This window comes from Uranotaenia lowii, chromosome 1 (genome assembly GCF_029784155.1).
Source record: "Uranotaenia lowii strain MFRU-FL chromosome 1, ASM2978415v1, whole genome shotgun sequence".
Taxonomy (NCBI): domain Eukaryota; kingdom Metazoa; phylum Arthropoda; class Insecta; order Diptera; family Culicidae; genus Uranotaenia; species Uranotaenia lowii.
In genome coordinates, this window is record NC_073691.1 from 170,145,262 (window position 1) to 170,164,270 (window position 19,009).

At 37.3% G+C, this 19,009-nt stretch overlaps 1 protein-coding gene across 1 annotated transcript in view; it reads left to right on the plus strand.

Annotated features, from left to right (window-relative positions):
• The window catches only part of LOC129749528 (uncharacterized), a 228,373-nt gene that overhangs the window by 118,531 nt on the left and 90,833 nt on the right, over positions 1-19,009 (plus strand). Inside the window, exon 3 of the mRNA XM_055744546.1 lies at positions 9,883-9,927. Coding sequence (XP_055600521.1) covers positions 9,891-9,927 — 37 coding nt within the window. The 5' untranslated portion in view covers positions 9,883-9,890. The remainder of the gene's footprint in view (positions 1-9,882; positions 9,928-19,009) is intronic.

Consider the following 19,009-nt stretch of genomic DNA (forward strand, 5'->3'; position numbering starts at 1 on the left):
GTCAGTCTGTCTTATTTACCGGAACTGGGATCATTTCCCAACAAACTAAGAAGCAGCTTATCGAGTCTGCGCTTCTTCAGCCAGTCTTATTTGCCGGAACTGGAATCACTTCCAAACAAACCATGAAGCAGCCTATCGAATCTGCGCTTCTTCAGCCAGTTCGTCTTATTCGCTAAAACTTAAATCTTTCCAAACCAACAGAGCAGAAGTCTTTCGAAATCAGCGCTTCTTCAGCCAGTTTGCCTTGATCACCGGAGCTGGAATCATTTCAAAACAAAAAAAAAGCAGCAGACTTTCAAATTTGCGCTTCTCTAGCCAGTCTGTCTTATTTACCGGAACTGGGATCATTTCCAAACAAACCAAGAAGCAGCCTATCGAATCTGCGCTTCTTTAGCCAATCCGTCTTATTCGCTGGAACTGGAATCATTTCCCAACAAACCAAGAAGCAGCCTATCGAATCTACGCTTCTTGAGCCAATCCGTCTGATTTGCCGGAACTGGGATCTTTCCAAACAAATCAAGAAGCAGCCTTTCGAATCTGCGCTTCTTTAGCTAGTCCGCCTTATTCGCTGAAGCTTGAATCTTTCCAAACAAACAGAGCAAAAATTTTCCAAATCTGCGCTTCTTCATCCAGTCCGTCTTGATTACTGGAACTGAAATCATTTAAAAAAAAACAAGCAGCAGGCTTTCAAATTTGCGCTTCTCTAGCCAGTCTGTCTTATTTGCCGGAACTTCAATCATTTCCAAACAAACCAAGAGCAGCCTATAGACTGCGCTTTTTCAGCCAGTTCGTCTTATTCGTTAAAACATAAATCTTTCCAAACCAACAGAGCAGAAGTCTTTCGAAATCAACGCTTCTTCAGCCAGTTGGCTTTAATCACCGGAGCTGGAATCATTTCAAAACAACAAAGCAGTTTCAAATTTGCGCTTTTCCAACCAGTCCGTCCGTGATCACTAGAATTGGATTCATTTCCAAACAAACAGAACAGCTGTCTTTCAAATCTGCACTTTCTCAGCCAGTCCGTCTTATTCACCGGAACTGGGATATTCGTGTTAGCGATTGCCAACTGGAGTAGTTCTGGTGGAGGACTTTGAGTATGGCGAATCTTTAGCGTAGGTTTCAAGTTATGGTTGCTGATATTATTCAAATAAAAGGCCATAAAAGGCCTTGTTCAGGCAGTAGCTGTTGGAGCATTGTAATTCTGATTTTTTTTATAGGTTCATTACCCAGGTGGTCCTCCTTTGAACATTGTAACCCAGTTTGTTATTTTGGGTCCATGGTGCAATTGGACAACTCATGATATACTCCACGTAAACCCTATACTCCTTAACGTCCACATGAGGCTTCTGACGTTAGGTCACACCTGGAACTGAGGTTAAACCATACTTCAATGGAGAGAAGTCATATTTTCACCCCACGGCATGCTCATTAGCTCTCCTATCTATGACTCAGGGCCTGATCTCTCATCTTGAAAACCGACCTCCCCGTAGTGACTTAAGGTTCATACACAAACCTTTCCCTTTGACGAATTAAGGCCTGATCTCTTCGATGACGGCTCGAAATCTGGCCGCTCCTCGTGACGATTCAAGGTAATCGCACACATAGCTCTGCCCTACACGACTCATGGCCTGTTCTCTGCTCCAACGACTCGAAATCTTCTCCCCTTCACTTTTTGGACAGACAGATCAATAATATATATTTTATTTTAAACGGTGTTTATTTTGTGGTTTTCTAATAAAGTTATTGTTGTGAAAATTTGTTCAAGTAAATTTATAAAATTAAAAAATGTTGTTCATAAAAAGCGTTTATCTATATATATAAAGCAATTATCTGTATGTTTGTTTGTTTGTTTGTCCTCTATAGACTCAGCCGTCTCAAGAGCTAGAGATCGAGTTTTGGATTTATCACCGCGATTGTTTGTTCTTCGAAATTATCGACGTTTTTCGGTGAGTTTTAATAATAATAAAACAGATTTACCAGTTGTCCATACGTTTCGAGCTACTCTGGCATTCGCTCCTCCTCAGTGGACACTAACATTATATTTTACTTTTATACATTAAACTTTAAATCTAAATTTTTAATTTTAACTTACAATTGACTGGCCATCGTCTGAACTATTTTGATTTTGGACAGTTTGTTTTGTTTTGCGTTTTTGTAAACGCAAAACAAAACAAACTGTCCAAAATCAAAATAGTTCAGACGATGGCCAGTCAATTGTAAGTTAAAATTAAAAATTTAGATTTAAAGTTTAATGTATAAAAGTAAAATATAATTTTAGTGTCCACTGAGGAGGAGCGAATGCCAGAGTAGCTCGAAACGTATGGACAACTGGTAAATCTGTTTTATTATTATTAAAACTCACCGAAAAACGTCGATAATTTCGAAGAACAGAGCTAGAGATCTGAAATTTGGCATGGATGCTCATTAGGACCAGGAATGATGAAAAATGTTTTTAGATTTTTGGACGACCCCTTCTGAAGGGGGTCGTCCATACAAGACAAATTTTGTTTTCACGTTATTGACGTTATTTTCCGTCGGATTTTGATGATAATTTGCACATGAGTGTTTTGAGGGACGAGCAATCGATTACAGTTATCAAATTTAGAGTCAGGGGTCGGCCAAACGGGTCGTCCATATCCACTGATTAATGTTTTTGCGATATTGGCGTTATTATACATCGGATTGTGATGAAAATTTGCACATGAGTGTTTTGAGAGACGAACAATCGATTACAGATATCAAATTTAGGGTTAGGGGTCGGCCAAAGGGGTCGTCCATATTCACTGATTAATGTTTTTGCGATATTGGCTTTATTTTACATTGGTTTGTGATGAAAATTTGCACATGAGTGTTTTGAGAGACGAGCAATCGATTACAGTTATCAAATTTAGGGTTAGGGGTCGGCCAAAGGGGTCGTCCATATCCACTGATTAATGTTTTTGCGATATTCGCGTTATTGTAGATCGTATTATGATGAAAATTAGCACATGAGTGTTTTGAGGGACCAGCAATCGATTTCAAGTTTCGAATTGCGGATCAGAAGTTGGCTGAAGGAGTCGTCCATACCCAACTTTAATATTTTTGCGATTTTGACGTTATTCTCCATTGGATTGAGATGAAAATTTCCGCATAGGAGTTTTGAGGGACGTTCTTTTGCTTTCAGGTTTCAAATCTTGACTCAGGGGTCGGCAAAAGGGGTTATTATCTGTTCACTGATTTTACGATATTCTCTTGATTGAGCATAGAATTGTAATGAAAATTGACACATGGGAGGTTAATAGAAAAGATAATTGATTTCAGGTGTCAAGTTTTGAATCGTGGTCGAAAAAAGGCCGTCCATGGCAAAAGGAAGTTTTGAGGAACGTAAAATTGGTTTCAATTATCGAATTTCGGGTCATAGGACAGAGAAAGAGGGTTTCATTGAAAGTTCAGTGTTTTGTGCAATAATTTTGTTGGAGGCAGTTAATTGATACCAATTTAAGTGTGAAGGTCAAACAAAAAAGTCGTGCACATAAACAAATAGTACATGTTTTTGCCATAATGTCTAGATTTTGCAACCGATCGAGAAGAAAACACTCTCACATAAATTTTAATAAAAAGCCAATCAACAGTTCAATTTGAATTTCAAGTCATAGTAATAGTAGCGACTTTAAACACTGTTGAATTTTTTCCCCAAAATTGTTGAAAGAATGTTTCGAATTCATTTTCTAAACTCATTTTGACGTACCAATGATTTAAAGCGAAACGAAGTTCGTACGGGATCAGCTAGTTTAATATACAATTCATTTCATTTTCGTGTAAATGGGTCGATGCAGATTTTGATCTAATCCACGAATATGTCAAATTTATGATTGTCTGCTAGTATATGTTCCTTAAAGTGAGATTTTTCATTTAAAAAAAGGAAATAAAACTGACCAACGCGATGATTTTCAAATTTCCGATAGCTTACTACTGACTTTAAAAATAAGGTTGACTGCACGTTTTCTTTGTTAAAGTTTCAATCCGAGTCCGATATGGTTTCCTATTGACTGTTGAATGGAATACAGCGATAACAGGTCAAATTTATCAATTTCTTCCAACGAAACCGATTTGACAGGCACCATTCTGACGCCGAGGCCCGCATGTAACCTGGACCGGATGATCGATTTAAAGTAACTCGTCAATTTTGCTAGAACCCAACTGAAGTCCCATTATGCATTCACACGCCAATCGATTGCTGGCTGCCTTTTTTCCGGCTGCAATCCAGTTGCTGGCAAGCGGCTGAGTGAGATGGAAAAAGAGAGGAGATGTCAGGAGGCTTTTGAGGGTCCGTTTGTTGGTGTAACAAAACGAAAAATAAAAATAAATCGAACCCAATTCCGATGACGACTGAGTGCTGCGGCGCGCGTTTCGGGGTAAGGCAGCCTGATTGGAATGGTTCAAATGTTGCAAGCAAAATACAGACAAAAGTTTTGAGTCGATCATTAAATAGTTGAAAGCTTGAAACGTAGTGCTGATAGTTGTGAGTCCAGACTGGCGGGGGAATCGAAATGTCGAGTGTCGAGAGTTGAGAGTTGTGAGACGTGAGTCGTTAGTCAAGGGTCGAGAGTCGATAATCAATAGTCGACAGTTGAGAGTTGACAGTCGAGAGACGAGAGTTGACAGTCGACAATTAAGACTGTGGAGAGTCGATAGTCGAAAGTCAACAGATAAGAGTCGACAGTCGAGATTCGACCGACGAGAATTGAGAGTCAAGGATTAAGAGTGGTCAGATTAGAGTCAACAGTCAAGAGCTGACAGTCGAGAATCGACAGTTGAGAATCGACAGTCGAGAATCGACAGTCAAGAAACGACAGTCAAGAGTAGACAGTCGAGAGTCGACAGGTGAGAGTCGAGAGTCGACAATCGAAATCGACAAACGAACGTCAAGCGTCGAGAATCAAGTATGGTCAGTCGAAAGTAGACTGTCGAGAGTTGACAGACGAGAGTCGACAGTCGAAAGTCAACAGATAGCAGTCGACAGTCGAGAGGCGACAGTCGAAAGTCAACAGTCGAGAGTCGACCGACGAGAATTGAGAGTCAAGAATCAAGAGTGGTCAGATTAGAGTCAACAGTCAAGAGCTGACTGTCGAGTAGACTGTCGAGTAGACTGTCGAGAGTTGACAGACGAGAGTCGACAGTCGAAAGTCAACAGATAAGAGTCGACAGTCGAGAGCCAAAAGTCGAGAGCCGATAGTCAAGAATGGACAGTCGAGAGTCGACAGTCGAGAGTCGACAGTCTAGAGTAAACAGAGGAGAATTGAGAGTCGAGAATCAAGAGTGGCCAGTCGAGTGTAAACAGCCGAGAGTTGAGGTCGGGAGTCAACAGACGAGAGTCAACAGTCGAGGGTCTACAGATTAGAGTCAACAGTCAAGAGCTGACAGTCGAGAATCGACAGTTCAGAATCGACAGTCGAGAGCCGGCAGACGAGAGTCGACAGTCGAAATCGACAGACGAGAGTCGACAGTCGAAAATCAAGAGTGGTCAGTTGAGAGTAAACAATCGAGAGTCCACAGTCGAGAGTCAACAGTCTAGAGCAGAAAGTCGACAGTCGAAAGTCGACAGACTAGAGTTAGCAGTCAAGAGTCGATGGTCGAGAGTTGACAGTCAAAAATCGACAGTCGAGAGTTGACATTCGAGAGTCGACAGTCGAGAGTCGACAGTCGAGAGTCGACAGTCGAGAGTCGACAAACGAGAGTCGAAAGTCGAGAATCAAGTATAGAAAATCGAGAGTCGACAGTCGAGATCCGACAGTCGAGAGCTGACAGTCGAGAGCTCCGACAGACGAGAATCGACAGTTTAGAGTCAACAGTCGAAAGTCGACTGATGAAAGTCGACAGTCGATAGTCGAGATTCAAGAGTCAACAGTTGGGTGTCTATAGTCAGTGTAGTCGAGAGCCGAATGTCGAGTATCTTGAGGAAAAATTCGAGATTTGAGCGTTTTGAATCTAGATTTGAGAGTAAGACGATGAAATCGATGAGTTGGTTGTCAAAATTTCGTGAATCGAAATCCAAAGTGGAAAATTGAGAGTCAAGAGAGAGACAATCGCTAGTCGAAAATCAAAAGGCGAAGGTTGAAAGTCTAGAGTCAAAAATCAAGATTCGAGAATCGTAACTCGAGACTTGAAAGTTCAGAGCCGTCGAGAATCAAGTGTTCAGAGTTGAGTATTCCGAATCGAGACAAAAGCGTAGAGAGTTGAGAGTGAAGAGTGAAGACAGGGTGAAGTGTTTAACTTTGAACATCGACAGATTTGAGTATCGAGAGACGAATGTTGAAGTCGAGGGTCGAGCGTCCAGCGTTGAAAATCAATAGTCGATGGTCAACTGGTGAGAGTGAATAGTAGAGAGAAAGAAATCGACGTTCGAGAGTCGATGGTCATCAGTCGAATATCTCGAAAGTCAGGAGTCAAAATCCAGAATCGACAGTCAAAAGAGGAGATTCGAGAATCCAAAATCGAGCAATTAGCTTTGAAAGTTGAGAGTTAAACATTTAAAATTAAGATTCTAAGCTGAGAATTGAAAGTTCAGAGAAGAGAATCGGATGTCAAGAGCCGAGGGTCATAAGTCGAAAGTTGGGAGTGCAGATTCATGAGTCATCGTGAGTCATTTCAAACGATTTAGAGATCTGTCATAAAAAACACTGTTAAAAATTTAATACTTCCTCGAAACATCTGAATTACATGCAATCAGTATTGCGATAAAAATTTAATAGCTGCAGTAGTTATGAATCGATCTATTGTTGAGTTTCAATTTTACTACGACGTTGGGGTGCGGGAAAAGTACCAAAACGAATCGTTCGGCGGCGCTACAATGCGCTGGGTGTCAAACAACACAAACCCCGTACATTGTATTACAATTTCAACGAATTTCGCTTCGGTTGTAGTATTTCTCCGACTTCTCCGCCATTTTCCGGCACTGCAGACCCGCGATCCCAGATCCCCGGACCGGTCTTTTATATATGTATGAACGGCACATATTTTCATAGTTTTGAAGTCATAAAAATATGCGTTTAATATTTTATGTTCCCATGGGCCTCGGAACCGGGGAACTCAAAAGGTAATGCCGACTGTGCATGGAACCAGACGTCAAACGGAACGGGCCCAGACCGACCGGGAATAAAAATAAATTAAAATCCAATCTGTGTACATTAGTGGCAAATGGCTGAGTGGTGGGATTGGAGGAGCACATTTGTTGGGGAAGGTGAAATGTTTCGAAGAAATCAGTTTGCTCCCGATTAATTGACTCTAGGATTGTTTCCGTGTAGTTGTGAGTTGAATTGTTACCTTGAAAACCCAATTCTATTAAATCATTGATGATGTAATGAGGGTCATGTTTTAATGGTTTTGGCTGAAAAAAGTTCGAAATGGGACAATTTACATTTTTAAAGTATTTTAACTTGAATTTTTTAAGGAGCTGAGTATGATTTTCCAGATAACTATCTTCATTTATAGGACTTACATTAGCCGAAATAATTATTGTTTCTGATTTAACAGAAAACGAAATACGGGTCACATTGGCCTAGGGTTACCATACGTACTCTTTTAAGAGTACATGTACTCTTTTTCGATCGAAAAATGGGCGTACTCTTCTTTTTGTGAAATTTTACCAAATGTACTCTTTTTTTAAAAGAAAGACATTTTATCAGAAAAAAACAAAGTATTTCTTCCATTTTATGAAGTTGTTTCTCAACTTTTGCAAAAACTACGAAATGAATACAGCTTACAGCAAAATACTTTAACATTTTGTTCTTAAATCATGCATTTTTACTTGTTATAAACAGTGAGCGCAATAAGCGCCTCTGAGTATGCAAGCAGTAATCAATATGCACAAAATTTAGGTATAGTACAAGAATATTTTGAAAGAAAATGTATATTTGTCATGTAAGTCACATTGCTTCCGAGACATTAACAGTTTGTGATTGAATTGAAATGTCTCGGTGCCTCAGATAGCACGAAATATATACAGCAGAACCCTGCTTATCCGAGCTACTGTTTTCAATCGAAATCCAGGTAAAAATGTGTTTTATCATCGCAATATATTGTTAAAGTATTAAATGTTGAGGAAAAATGTCCTTAATAGGTAAATTTCCGTAAAAAAACGGTATTCAATTGACATTTTTGGCAAGTTCAAAATCTAAACTTGCCAGAAACACCAGGTAAACAGAAAAATAAAATCCATGTTTTTAAGAACCGAGCTATGCGCCTGAATGATATGCAGAATTGGGTTTATCAATGTATTTCGTTGATTCCGAGGTTTCATTTATCCGAGATGGTCCCTCCCCCCATTACCTCGAGTAAGCGGGGTTCTACTGTACATCCTTTTGCATACCATCCGGGCGCAAAGCTCGGTAAAAATTAGGATCTTGGGTCAACCTGATGGCTGGGATAAAGCGGGAGTTCAGAAAACTGGAGTTCGGCTGAACGGGGTTCTACTGTTCAACGTTTCTACTGACTTTTGGATAAATGATTTAAATGTACTCTTTTTGGTGTCGTGGGATATGGTAACCCTACATTGGCCCAGACTTTTTGACATTTGGTCAGACACTTTTTTTAAGGTTCCCAGACTTTTGACATTTCTTCCAGACATTTCCTTCATAGCAATATTACGATCTGACGACCAAGAAGAAAGGCTTCACTTATTCAGTTTGGCATCCAGACTTTTCCATACATTTTTTTCAAATTCTTCCAGACTTTTAGAAAAACAATTGCCATCTCTGCTACTCAAAGACATTTTGATTGGAAGAAAAAACCAAAATGGACTAAACGAAATTAGGAAATAAAAAAGAAAGTAAATTTTTTTTGAGCTGAATGAACGAAAATATTGTTTTTTTTTTTAAATTCAATTTCAATGAATATTTGCCGTTTTGAAAATTAATGCTTTTTTCAGCACTTTGCGATTGACGTGTAATAACGATCAGGGGTGCCAGATGGCTTTAACAAAAATCAGAACACCGAGATGAAAAAATCAGGATCTTTGAGGGCACCACTGAATTGATGGGAATAGCATGTAGCTCTGCTTAGATTGCATAAATAAAGGTGGAATACAGGTGAAGAAGTCGCCTCAAATTATGCAACTAAAACGAGCAGAACCTTAGCAGGCCTGCAGTTGATATTTAAAAACATCACTTATTATCTGAACTAACGTTGGGATGAATAAACCCATTGGGCTTAAAATTCCGGAAAAAAATCATTTGAACTAAAGATTATCATTGGTTGAATTTTTAAGTTACAGACTTGTTTGATTTTCTCATCATTCGGCTATGAATTCAGTTAGAATTAAGACTATTTTATTCAAAACCAGGACACACCAGAACAAATCAGAACAATTTATAGATCATTTTTTAAAATCAGGACAATTCTAGCGTTTTTGATAAATCAAGACGACCTGTTGAAAATCAAAAAAAATCCTGAAAAATCAGGACACCTGGCACCTCTGATAACGAGCGCTTGGGCCGTGATAAAACATACCGATGGAAGCATATTTTTGCGAGTTTATTATGTTTTTTTTTTTTGCATAAAATCTTAGTTTAGTTTCTCCGCTATCGATGTATCAAAAACTATCATTTTATTAATTTTTCTTTGCTTGGTGACATCTTTCTGAAAGTGTCTTAAAACTTACATCGGAGTGAAGAAAAACCAATTGGAACCAATTTTATTTTCCTATTTTCACTCTCATAGTTTGAACTTGCGATAACATTTATCCATTTTAATTTTTCCCAACAGTCAAATCTAAAACACTTTCCTCTACTTTAATGATCCTTAACTTTTCTTCTTGATTCTTGAAAATATCGTAAATGTTTTATATCATCATTTGTGTTCAACAAAGCATTTACATTTTTCTTTCCATTTTCTCCTTTTTTCCAGCTCCTGCCATGCGAGCACCTCACCACAGTCCGGATTCGTGTACAGGTAATGATTGACATTCTTTCCAGCCCCAATGGAATACATTTGAGTGCTTTCAGTTAGGTTTAAGTGTTTGCAAACAGAGCATTTTTTTAACAATTTTGTTTTAAAACCATTCCCAAGCAACAGTTATAGTACGAAAACTTTGATTGTCTTATAAAAAATACCATCAGTTGAAATCAAATTTAAAAGAAAAAAAAATTAATGCACTTCTTTCGACTCGCCGGGTTTTTCTCTAGCTAATCGCTGATCGGTGTTTTGAATTTATATCAAGTTGTCCTCTCAACCCACTCGATCACCAAGCTGTCCTCTCAAATCGCTTATGAGTATTTTCAATTTATTTCAAGCTGTCTTCTCAATCCGCTTGATTGCCAAGCTGTCCTCTCGACTCGTTTATTGATGTTTTCAATTTATTTCGAGCTGTCCTCTCAACCCTTTTTATCATAAAGCTGCCCTCTAAACTCGTTTATTAGTGTTTTCTATTTATATCAAGCTGTCATTTCAACTCACTTGATCAAGCTGTCATCTCAACTCGCTTATTGATGTTTTCAATTTATTCCAAGCTGTCCTCTCAACCCGCTTGATCATCAAGCTGTCTTTTCAACTCGCTTATCGGTGTATCTAATTTATTTCAAGCTGTCCTCATAACCCACTTGAGCTTCAAGCTGTCCTCTCAAGTCACTTATCTGTGTTTTTAATTTATTGCAAACTGTCCTCTCAACCTCGCTCGATCACCAAGCTGTTATCTCAACTTGCTTAATGGTGTTTTCAATTTAGTTAAAGCTGTCCTTTCAACCCGCTTGATCACCAAGCTGTCATCTCAATACGTTTTTGATGTTTTTAATTCATATCACGCTGTCCTTTCAACCCAGTTGATCACCAAGCTGTTCTCTCAAATTATTGGTGTTTCAAATTAATATCAGACTGTCCTCTCAACCAGCTTGATACCCAAGTTTACCTCTGAACTCGCTTTTCGGTGTTATCCATTCATATCGAGCTGTCCTCAAGCTGTTCTCTCAACTTGTTTTTTGGTGTTTTCAATTTCAATTTCAACTCGCTTTTTGGAGTTTTCTATATATAATAAGCTGTCCTCTCAATCAGCTTGATCACCAAGATGTCCTCTCAACTGAATTATTGGCGATTCCTATTTATATCAAGCTGTCCTCTTGACCCGCTTGTTCGTGACGGAATTGCGGGTTTGCGGGTTGTCGGGATGGGCACTCGGGGTCTGCTAATCACTGGGACTACTGGGCGGGCAGTTTATCGGACTTCCCACAGTAACCAAGACGAGTCAGATTTACTAAGTCAGTCCAACGGATATGATTCGGGAAATTCGTCACTTTACAAGGAGGATCAACGGGAATTCCACAGTTCGATCGTAAACGGAACACTTTAAGGACGCTTGCACCGATTTCGGGAGATAAAAATGGATTTTCACGGCAAAATGGGTATTTTGGTCAAGAGCTGGTTAAAAGCACGTGATCAGTCTAATAACTTGCTTTGTGTTCTAGTTAATTATGATGGACAGATGGTACAATAATGGTAATGGCACGGTAGTAAAAAAAAAGGAAAGCACAAAAACGCAAATTCTGATTTTATGGAAAAGTAAACTACAGTTCTAGCTCGATTTGATACCTAACACCGCTTGACCGAAAATTGTCCTACTAACTCGCTTATTAGTGTTTTCTATTTATATCAAGCTGTCCTCTCCATCCGCTTGATCTCCAAACTGTCCTCTGATACTCGCTTTGTGGTGTTTTCCTTTATTACAAGTTGTCCTCTCAAATCACTTATTGGTGTTTTCAATTTATATCAAGCTGTCCTCTCAACTCGTTTTTAGCTGTTTTCCATTTATATCAAGCTGTCCTCTCAGTCCACTTTATCACCAAGCTGTCCTCTCATCTTACTTATCAGAGATGTCCATTTATATCAAGCTGTCTTTTCAACCCACTTGATCACCAAGCTGCCCTCTCAACTCGGTTTTTGTTGTTTTCAATCAATTTCAAGCTGTCCGCTCAACCAGCTTGATCACCAAGCTGTCCTTTCAACTCGCTAGTCGGTGTTTAAATTTATGTCAAGCTGTCCTTTCAACTCGCTCGATCACCAACCTATCCTCTATACTCGCTTATTGATTGTTTTTTCATTTATACCAAGCTGTCTTCTCATTTCGCTTATTGGTGTTTTCTATTTATATCAGCTGTTCTTCTAATCCACTTATTCACCAAGCTGTCCACTCAACTCGCTTTTTGGTGTTCTCCATTCATAACTCGCTTTTTGGTGTTTTCAATTTTGATTAAGCTCGTTTTTTGGTGTTTCCAATTTATATCAAGCTGTCCTCTCAACCAGCTTGCACCAAGCTGTCCTCTTAACTAACTTAGCGGCTATTTATATCAAGCTGTCCTCTTAACCCGCTTGACCGAGAAATTGTCCTCCCAACTCGCTAATTAATGTTTTCCATTCATATCAAACTGTTCTCGAAATCCGCTTGATCACCAAGCTAATCTCTCAACTCGCTTATCGGTGTTTTAAATTTATTTCAAGCTGCCTTCTCAACTCGCATTTGGACGTTTACCATTTATATCAAGCTGTCCTCTCAACTCGATAAGAGTGATTTTCATTTATATCAAGCTGTCCTCTTAACCCGTTTGATCAGCAAGCTGTCCTCTCAACTCGCTTTATGGGTTTTACTGGTCCTTTCAACTCGCTTGAATATTTTCTTTTCACCAAGCAGTCTCTTCAACTCGCTTTCTGGTGAATCTATTTTAAATTATTTCAACTGATTTTTTTTTATTTTACTAGCTGTTCTATCTGTTTTCCATTGAGAATAGTATTTCACACTTTTTACTAAGCCTGATTCCCTTTTGGTCTTTAGAAATCATTTAATATTCTTCAAACTTGATAATTTTTTTCCAACTATTGATAAATTTTTCTCAGCGTGTCGGCTTGATTTCTTTCCAATTTTGTAATAAAGTACAGTTCGATTTTCAAAAACCTGCCACTGTCGCCAAATTTGCAGACTGGCCCAGAATTTTGTAGCCACTTGACTGTGCCCAGCCGGGAAAACTCCTGGAAAGGCCTCGCTTACTGACTGACTTGCATACACGATCGTATCCGATCATGGCCGTAGGAACGGGGGTGGTTTTGGGGGTTAAACCCCCCCCCCCCATGAGTGTCCAAAAAAGCAAGCGAGATATTCTACTCTACACTCAAAATTTTAAATTCATACTCAAATTATGATAGTAGAGCAAAGATATTCAAGAGTAACTATCTGGACTAAAAACTAATACAAAAACCTCAAAAACCCATTTCAAGTACAAAATTCTGCTACAGTTTTTCAAAATTTTCTCACATGTGCATAGAATAAGATTGTCAGATTTGTTTACAGCATGTATCCGGGCCGAACAAATGTTTTGAATCCGTGTATTCGATTTAAAAATTGTTGACCAAATCCAGGCAAAACCGGGCAATTTTGGTCAAAACCCAGTAATTACCCATAAAAAATCTAGAATTCTAGAAAAAATAGATTATTCTTTCAAACTTGATGCAAAAATTTTGAACACATAAAAAAAATTACAATACTATTTGTTTTTTTCTAAGTTTCATTTGAGAATGAGAATGAGGACAATCCCGGGCAAAATCCGGGCATTTCCAATGAAATCTGGGCAATCGGGTCGGATCGGACTTTTCCCTTATTCAATAATAAATATCCGGGCCAATCTTGGCAACCTCATCATAGAAATTCAGGTCTGAATATTAAATTTTAAATTTAACCCATTTTGGAGGTTCTGGTTACATATTCCTATAACCAGAATTGTATTTCTACATATTTTCGTATTTCTTATGGTGTATCAAGCTTGGGATTCTTGATTTTCAGTTCGAATAATCATAAGAAAGTAGGAAACCCGTGTTCGATTTCGGTTTTGCATTCATATGAAGTTTGAATCATGTTTTTCGATGATCAAATGCACTTTCAATATTTTGATAATAGTTTTCCGAATGTGGAAAAAGAAGAGATTTGTTCTATATTCAAATTCGAAGTTCTTAAATTCTTTTCTAACACAAAATTTCAACATTAAAAGCTTCTAAGAGGCGATTCAAAATTGAAAACCAGATTCAGATTCATCATTAGAAATTCTCATTTTCAATCAGATTCATAAAACAGATTAAAAATAAATGATTGAAATAATGAATTAAGATTAAAGTAGGACTAGAGAATTTCAATAATAGATCCATGAATGAGGGCTCTAAGATTGGGCTCATGAAATTCTAATCTGGAATTAAGATTCTTAAATCGTATTTTTTGTACATTTCGAAAATCGTATAAAAATTCAGAAACAGATTCAAAGTTTATTTTTTGGATTCAGGATTAAATTCAGATTTAAAATTCAGAAAAAGATTCAGCTTGTGAATGCGTTTTTTCAATCAACATAAAATTGTTGAGAAATTCAAGAGAACATTAACTTAAAAAATTATCAATTCAATTTCCAGATATCAAAGTTTTTAATCAGAATTAGTATGTACACACAATTCAGCTTAAAATCACAAATATAAAATAGAATTTGAATTAATTTTCTAAGTTTTGATTTATGCAAAATATTCCAAATTATATTTAAAAAAATCAAACATTTATTCTTTATGAAAAATATTTCCTTTTTCAGAAACAAAAACCTGAGATAACTTAAAAATCTGCACAATTTTTTTTATTTTCATGGTGTATTGTTTAACATTATTAATATAGTAGCTTTTTTTAAGCCAAATTCCAAACTAAAATCATAAACTTAGTTCGAATTTGCATCAAGCAAATTTGATTCGTATTTTTTTTTCTCTTCCTGTTTTTTTTTTGGAAAATTGTATTTATTTTCATCAAAGGTTAGAATTTTGGAATTTGCAAAAGAGTTTAGAAGATTGGGCTTGTTTGATTTGAATATTGAATAAGTTTATTTTTAAGAAATTGAGGGCTATCCTAAAAAAAAACTTATTTTATGATCAAATCATACAACTTTGATCTAAAAGACTTTTAAATAAATTCAAAAAAATTATCTATTGATGGAAGCAAATTTCATATTTTGTTTTTAGAGGTTTAATAAAAAAAAATAGCTCACCCTTTAGGCTAAGACCACTTTTCTAAAGCTACTTTTTTAAAGGTTTTGTCAATGACACTTTTCCATCCTTGTGGCATTCGTGTCTATTTTCAAGTTACCATTTCATACGTGAAATATTAATGAGTACTTAATAATGAATAATCATATAGTTACAAACATAATTTATTTTAATTTTTTTTATTCCTGAGTTGTTAAGTAAAAAATCATAGGTAAACATTAGTCACCAAACCCCCCCCCCCCCCATGAGTCGGTTCTTCCTACGGCCCTGTATCCGATGATCAAGTTTCGAATGAATCTACACACAAACACTTTTACAAAGCCTTTTAAAGTTTAAATTTCAACCTTGGATTTATAACATTAAAAAACTGCATTTGGGTTTCATACATGAACTGTCGTCCTTTTTCAGAAAAAAATCTCCATTTCGAAAATAACATGGAGAAGGAATTATCAAGTGCATTTCACGTGACTTTTGCAAGTCTATGAACTTGAATTTTACAGAAAGATTTTGATCTTCCTAATAGAAACTTTAGAAGTTTAAAAAGTTAAAAAGAACTTTAAACAAATTTTGAGCTCAAGTCCCATTTCTCTCTTATTTGAAAGAGAGGGCTTTCATTCCAATGCACAGAGGTCCGGCACGGAACTTTATGGTGACTAAATTAATTACGAAGATACTATAGGAGATAGAAAAAATGGTGTCTGCAGCAAAAATGCTCATCAAACCATAATAATCTTTAATCAAATATTAGCATGTGTCATTTTTGTATGATTTACACATTAAAACTTTTCCGATGAACAAATAGAGCCAAACTGTCTTCTACAAAGTTCAAAAGTTTTTGAGGCAACTTTACCGAAAACACTACACACTTATGACGTTTTGTAATCGAGTAATGATTTTTTTTTTATATTAAGATGTTAGGGTGTGTCGAAAAAAAACGGTATTCTGGCTCTAACTTTTGTGAATGAACTCATACAATAAAAATGTCTTCTAAGAGCATGTATGAAATAAAATTATACACATTTTTTCTCAGAGCGCAAACTTGTATCTGGAGGCGTTCATTAGATATAAGGGATTTTATAGCAAAAACTTGTACTTTTTAAAATGTCATATCTCGGATTTGTGCAAACCAGAAAATTATTTTATGACGGCATTATTTAGTTCAAATGTCAAATATTTGATTGTGAAGTTTTTGGAGATTAGGTCATAATTCAAGAAAAAAGAATAAAAAAAAATGTAAATTTTCAATACAAATTCACACATTTGAAGACCCTGTGAATGAGAACATCCTCATTTCTCGTGCAAAGGTCAAATTTTCATCGTTTTGTCATCGGCTGAGTCCATTGCGATGCTTAAATAAGCAAATAAACGGAAATTACAGAGTTTGGTGATTTTTTTACCGAATTCGTTAAAGAGTTCGGTATTTTTTTCATGGCCGAGAAGTGACAATTGCTTGGCTACTGGACACCCTTAGGACCCGAAGTAAACAACCTAATGTTCCAATTCGAGACATCTTGGAAAACTTTTATTTAGAAAATGTGTACCCGATCTACAGATATCTTAAACTGTCTGACTTGGTCGTTTAGTCCACTTCCCCTCGAAAATTCCCTCTGTCTGTACTTTATCTAATGCTCGTTTCGTCTATTTACTAGAACAACCTCTGGTCCAACCGGTTCGACAACACCGGAAAGAAGGCTGGCCAGGAAGAAAATACCTGAAATAGCCTACGAAACCAAGCTACAGGAAGCCACCACCGACCCAAGACGAAATCTGTTTTCGAGAGCGACCCTACACAATCCTCTTTCCTTTCCTAAAATAAAATTCAATAACAGTTGAGTAGCCGTGACGATTACGAGCCCCCCCCCCCCCCTCCCCTTCCCCCTTCTTACCAGCACCACACAAAAGTGAATTAAAAACTCGGCACACAGAAAAAACATTATGAGTTAAATGCCTTATTAAAACTACTTGTAAATAATAAAAAAGAAGTGACAGCTGTTTTTCGGTTTAAAGTTACCGAAATTTGGTTGTTCACCTCTAAGATCATCGGTAAAAATATTGACTGTTGTCAACGTGACAGCTCGACCGGTAATATTCACCCAAAAAACCACACCGAACAACCTGTAAAAAATACCTGTTATTATTTCTGCAATATCTATAATTATAACCGAAAATCCTGTAAATATTAACGAAATACGGTAATTTCTGGAAAAAACGTTCTGAACTTTTCACCAAACAATCAGTAGAGTTTACTAAAATATTTATAATCATCACCGAAATGCCAATTAAAATTTACCGATCTGCCGGTCATTTTTACCGCATAACCGGTGGTTTTACCGAAATATCTGTGATTATTACCAAAACTCTCGGTACTTTGCCGAAATATCTTTATTTTTTACCGAAATGCCGGAAATACTTAACGAAAGCTGTGGAGTTCTTGGTAATTTCTACTGAACACTGTAAAACACTCGGTAGTTTCGGCTTATGATGCACAGTGTATTACGCGTGATGATTCTTGTCTCGAATGTTCTAGCGTTTGCTGAAATTACTTAATTTTCTACGGTTTACGGTAAAAAAACAAAACTTTAACAGTTTTTTATAAATATTGCCGGCCAAGATCTTTAAATTACTAGGTTCTTTGACTTCACAGTAAGAAGGCGTGGGGAGCGCAGTGAAGTGGGGTAATGTTCGTTATCTTTGTTTACAAATACTGTGCGTAAATGAAAAGGCAAGCTTAGGTCTCAACTGTTCTATGGACTAAAAGTAAACAAACGCAACGACGCAATCCACATGGCTGATTCTGAAATTTGAGAGATCATATCAGACGCTTCCCAGAAGACGCTTCAATAACGAAAAAAGCCTCAAAAGAAGCAAACTGTGAGTTAATGTAAAACAACTAAACTCATGGTTATTATTTTAAATTATTGTCTTCTTCATACACGTTTCCGTTATCAGTTGAGCTCGAAAAACACATTCCTACAACTTGGTACATTCCGGACTCCATTCCGGACATTCCTCCTAAATGTCTTCCAACTCGTCTTCGTCCTTCAGCTCATCCGGTGAGACCATATTCAGCAGAAAGAGCACTTCCGTCGGGGGACCAGATGATTTATTTCTAAAAAAAGGAACTTGAACAAAAGGACATTAAATACACTGCCAAAAGAACACTAATGTTACTAATTACCACAAAATATACCTACGTGATGCTCAAAGTTCGGATTCTGATTTATAAAGTTGTGTTAGGCGTCTGTTTAGTTAATTAGATACTCCCGCAGTTTCCGAGATTTCATTCCCGAATGTTCCCGCTTTACCTTGCACCCTTCTTCTGCATCAACTTCCGGTGCTGCGGCTGGGATTCCACCGACTGACTCAGATTGATGAAACCGCCAAACCTGACGTTTTTCTTGACATCGACGCTCTACAGTGTTTTTACCGACTTCGGTGATTTTTACTAACTTCGGTGCTTTTTACCGACTTCGGTGCTTTTTTACCAAAAAAATTGAATGATTTTACACGAACTTCTTCAAGAATTGATTTACGAAGCTCGATATAAAACAAACGTCAAAGTCATTAATCACAGAATTTTCCAAATAACAGAACTGGTTCGGTAAAATAATTAACCGATCTCGGTAATTTCAATTTACTGTGAACAACGGTATTTTTTGTTATGTAGGTAGTGTAAAAAGGACAATAAAGTCAGTATTACATCGAATCTGGTCGGATAAAATAGATAATTTCTCCGCAAAGAAATAACGTACAACCAGAGATGCCAATGTGCCTGATTTTTCAGGCGTTGCCTGATTTTTCGAGGCTCTGCCTGACAACCTGATAAGCCATTGAATTTCCCTGATTTTTGAAAATATGCCTGATTTTGCCTGATTTTTGCGAATGTCGTGAAAATGGGTAGTAAGGAACTTAAGTAGGTACCATAGTTGAAGTAAAAAAGTGAAAATGTGGCTGAATCAAAGCAATCGAAAGATTCCCGTTAATTTTT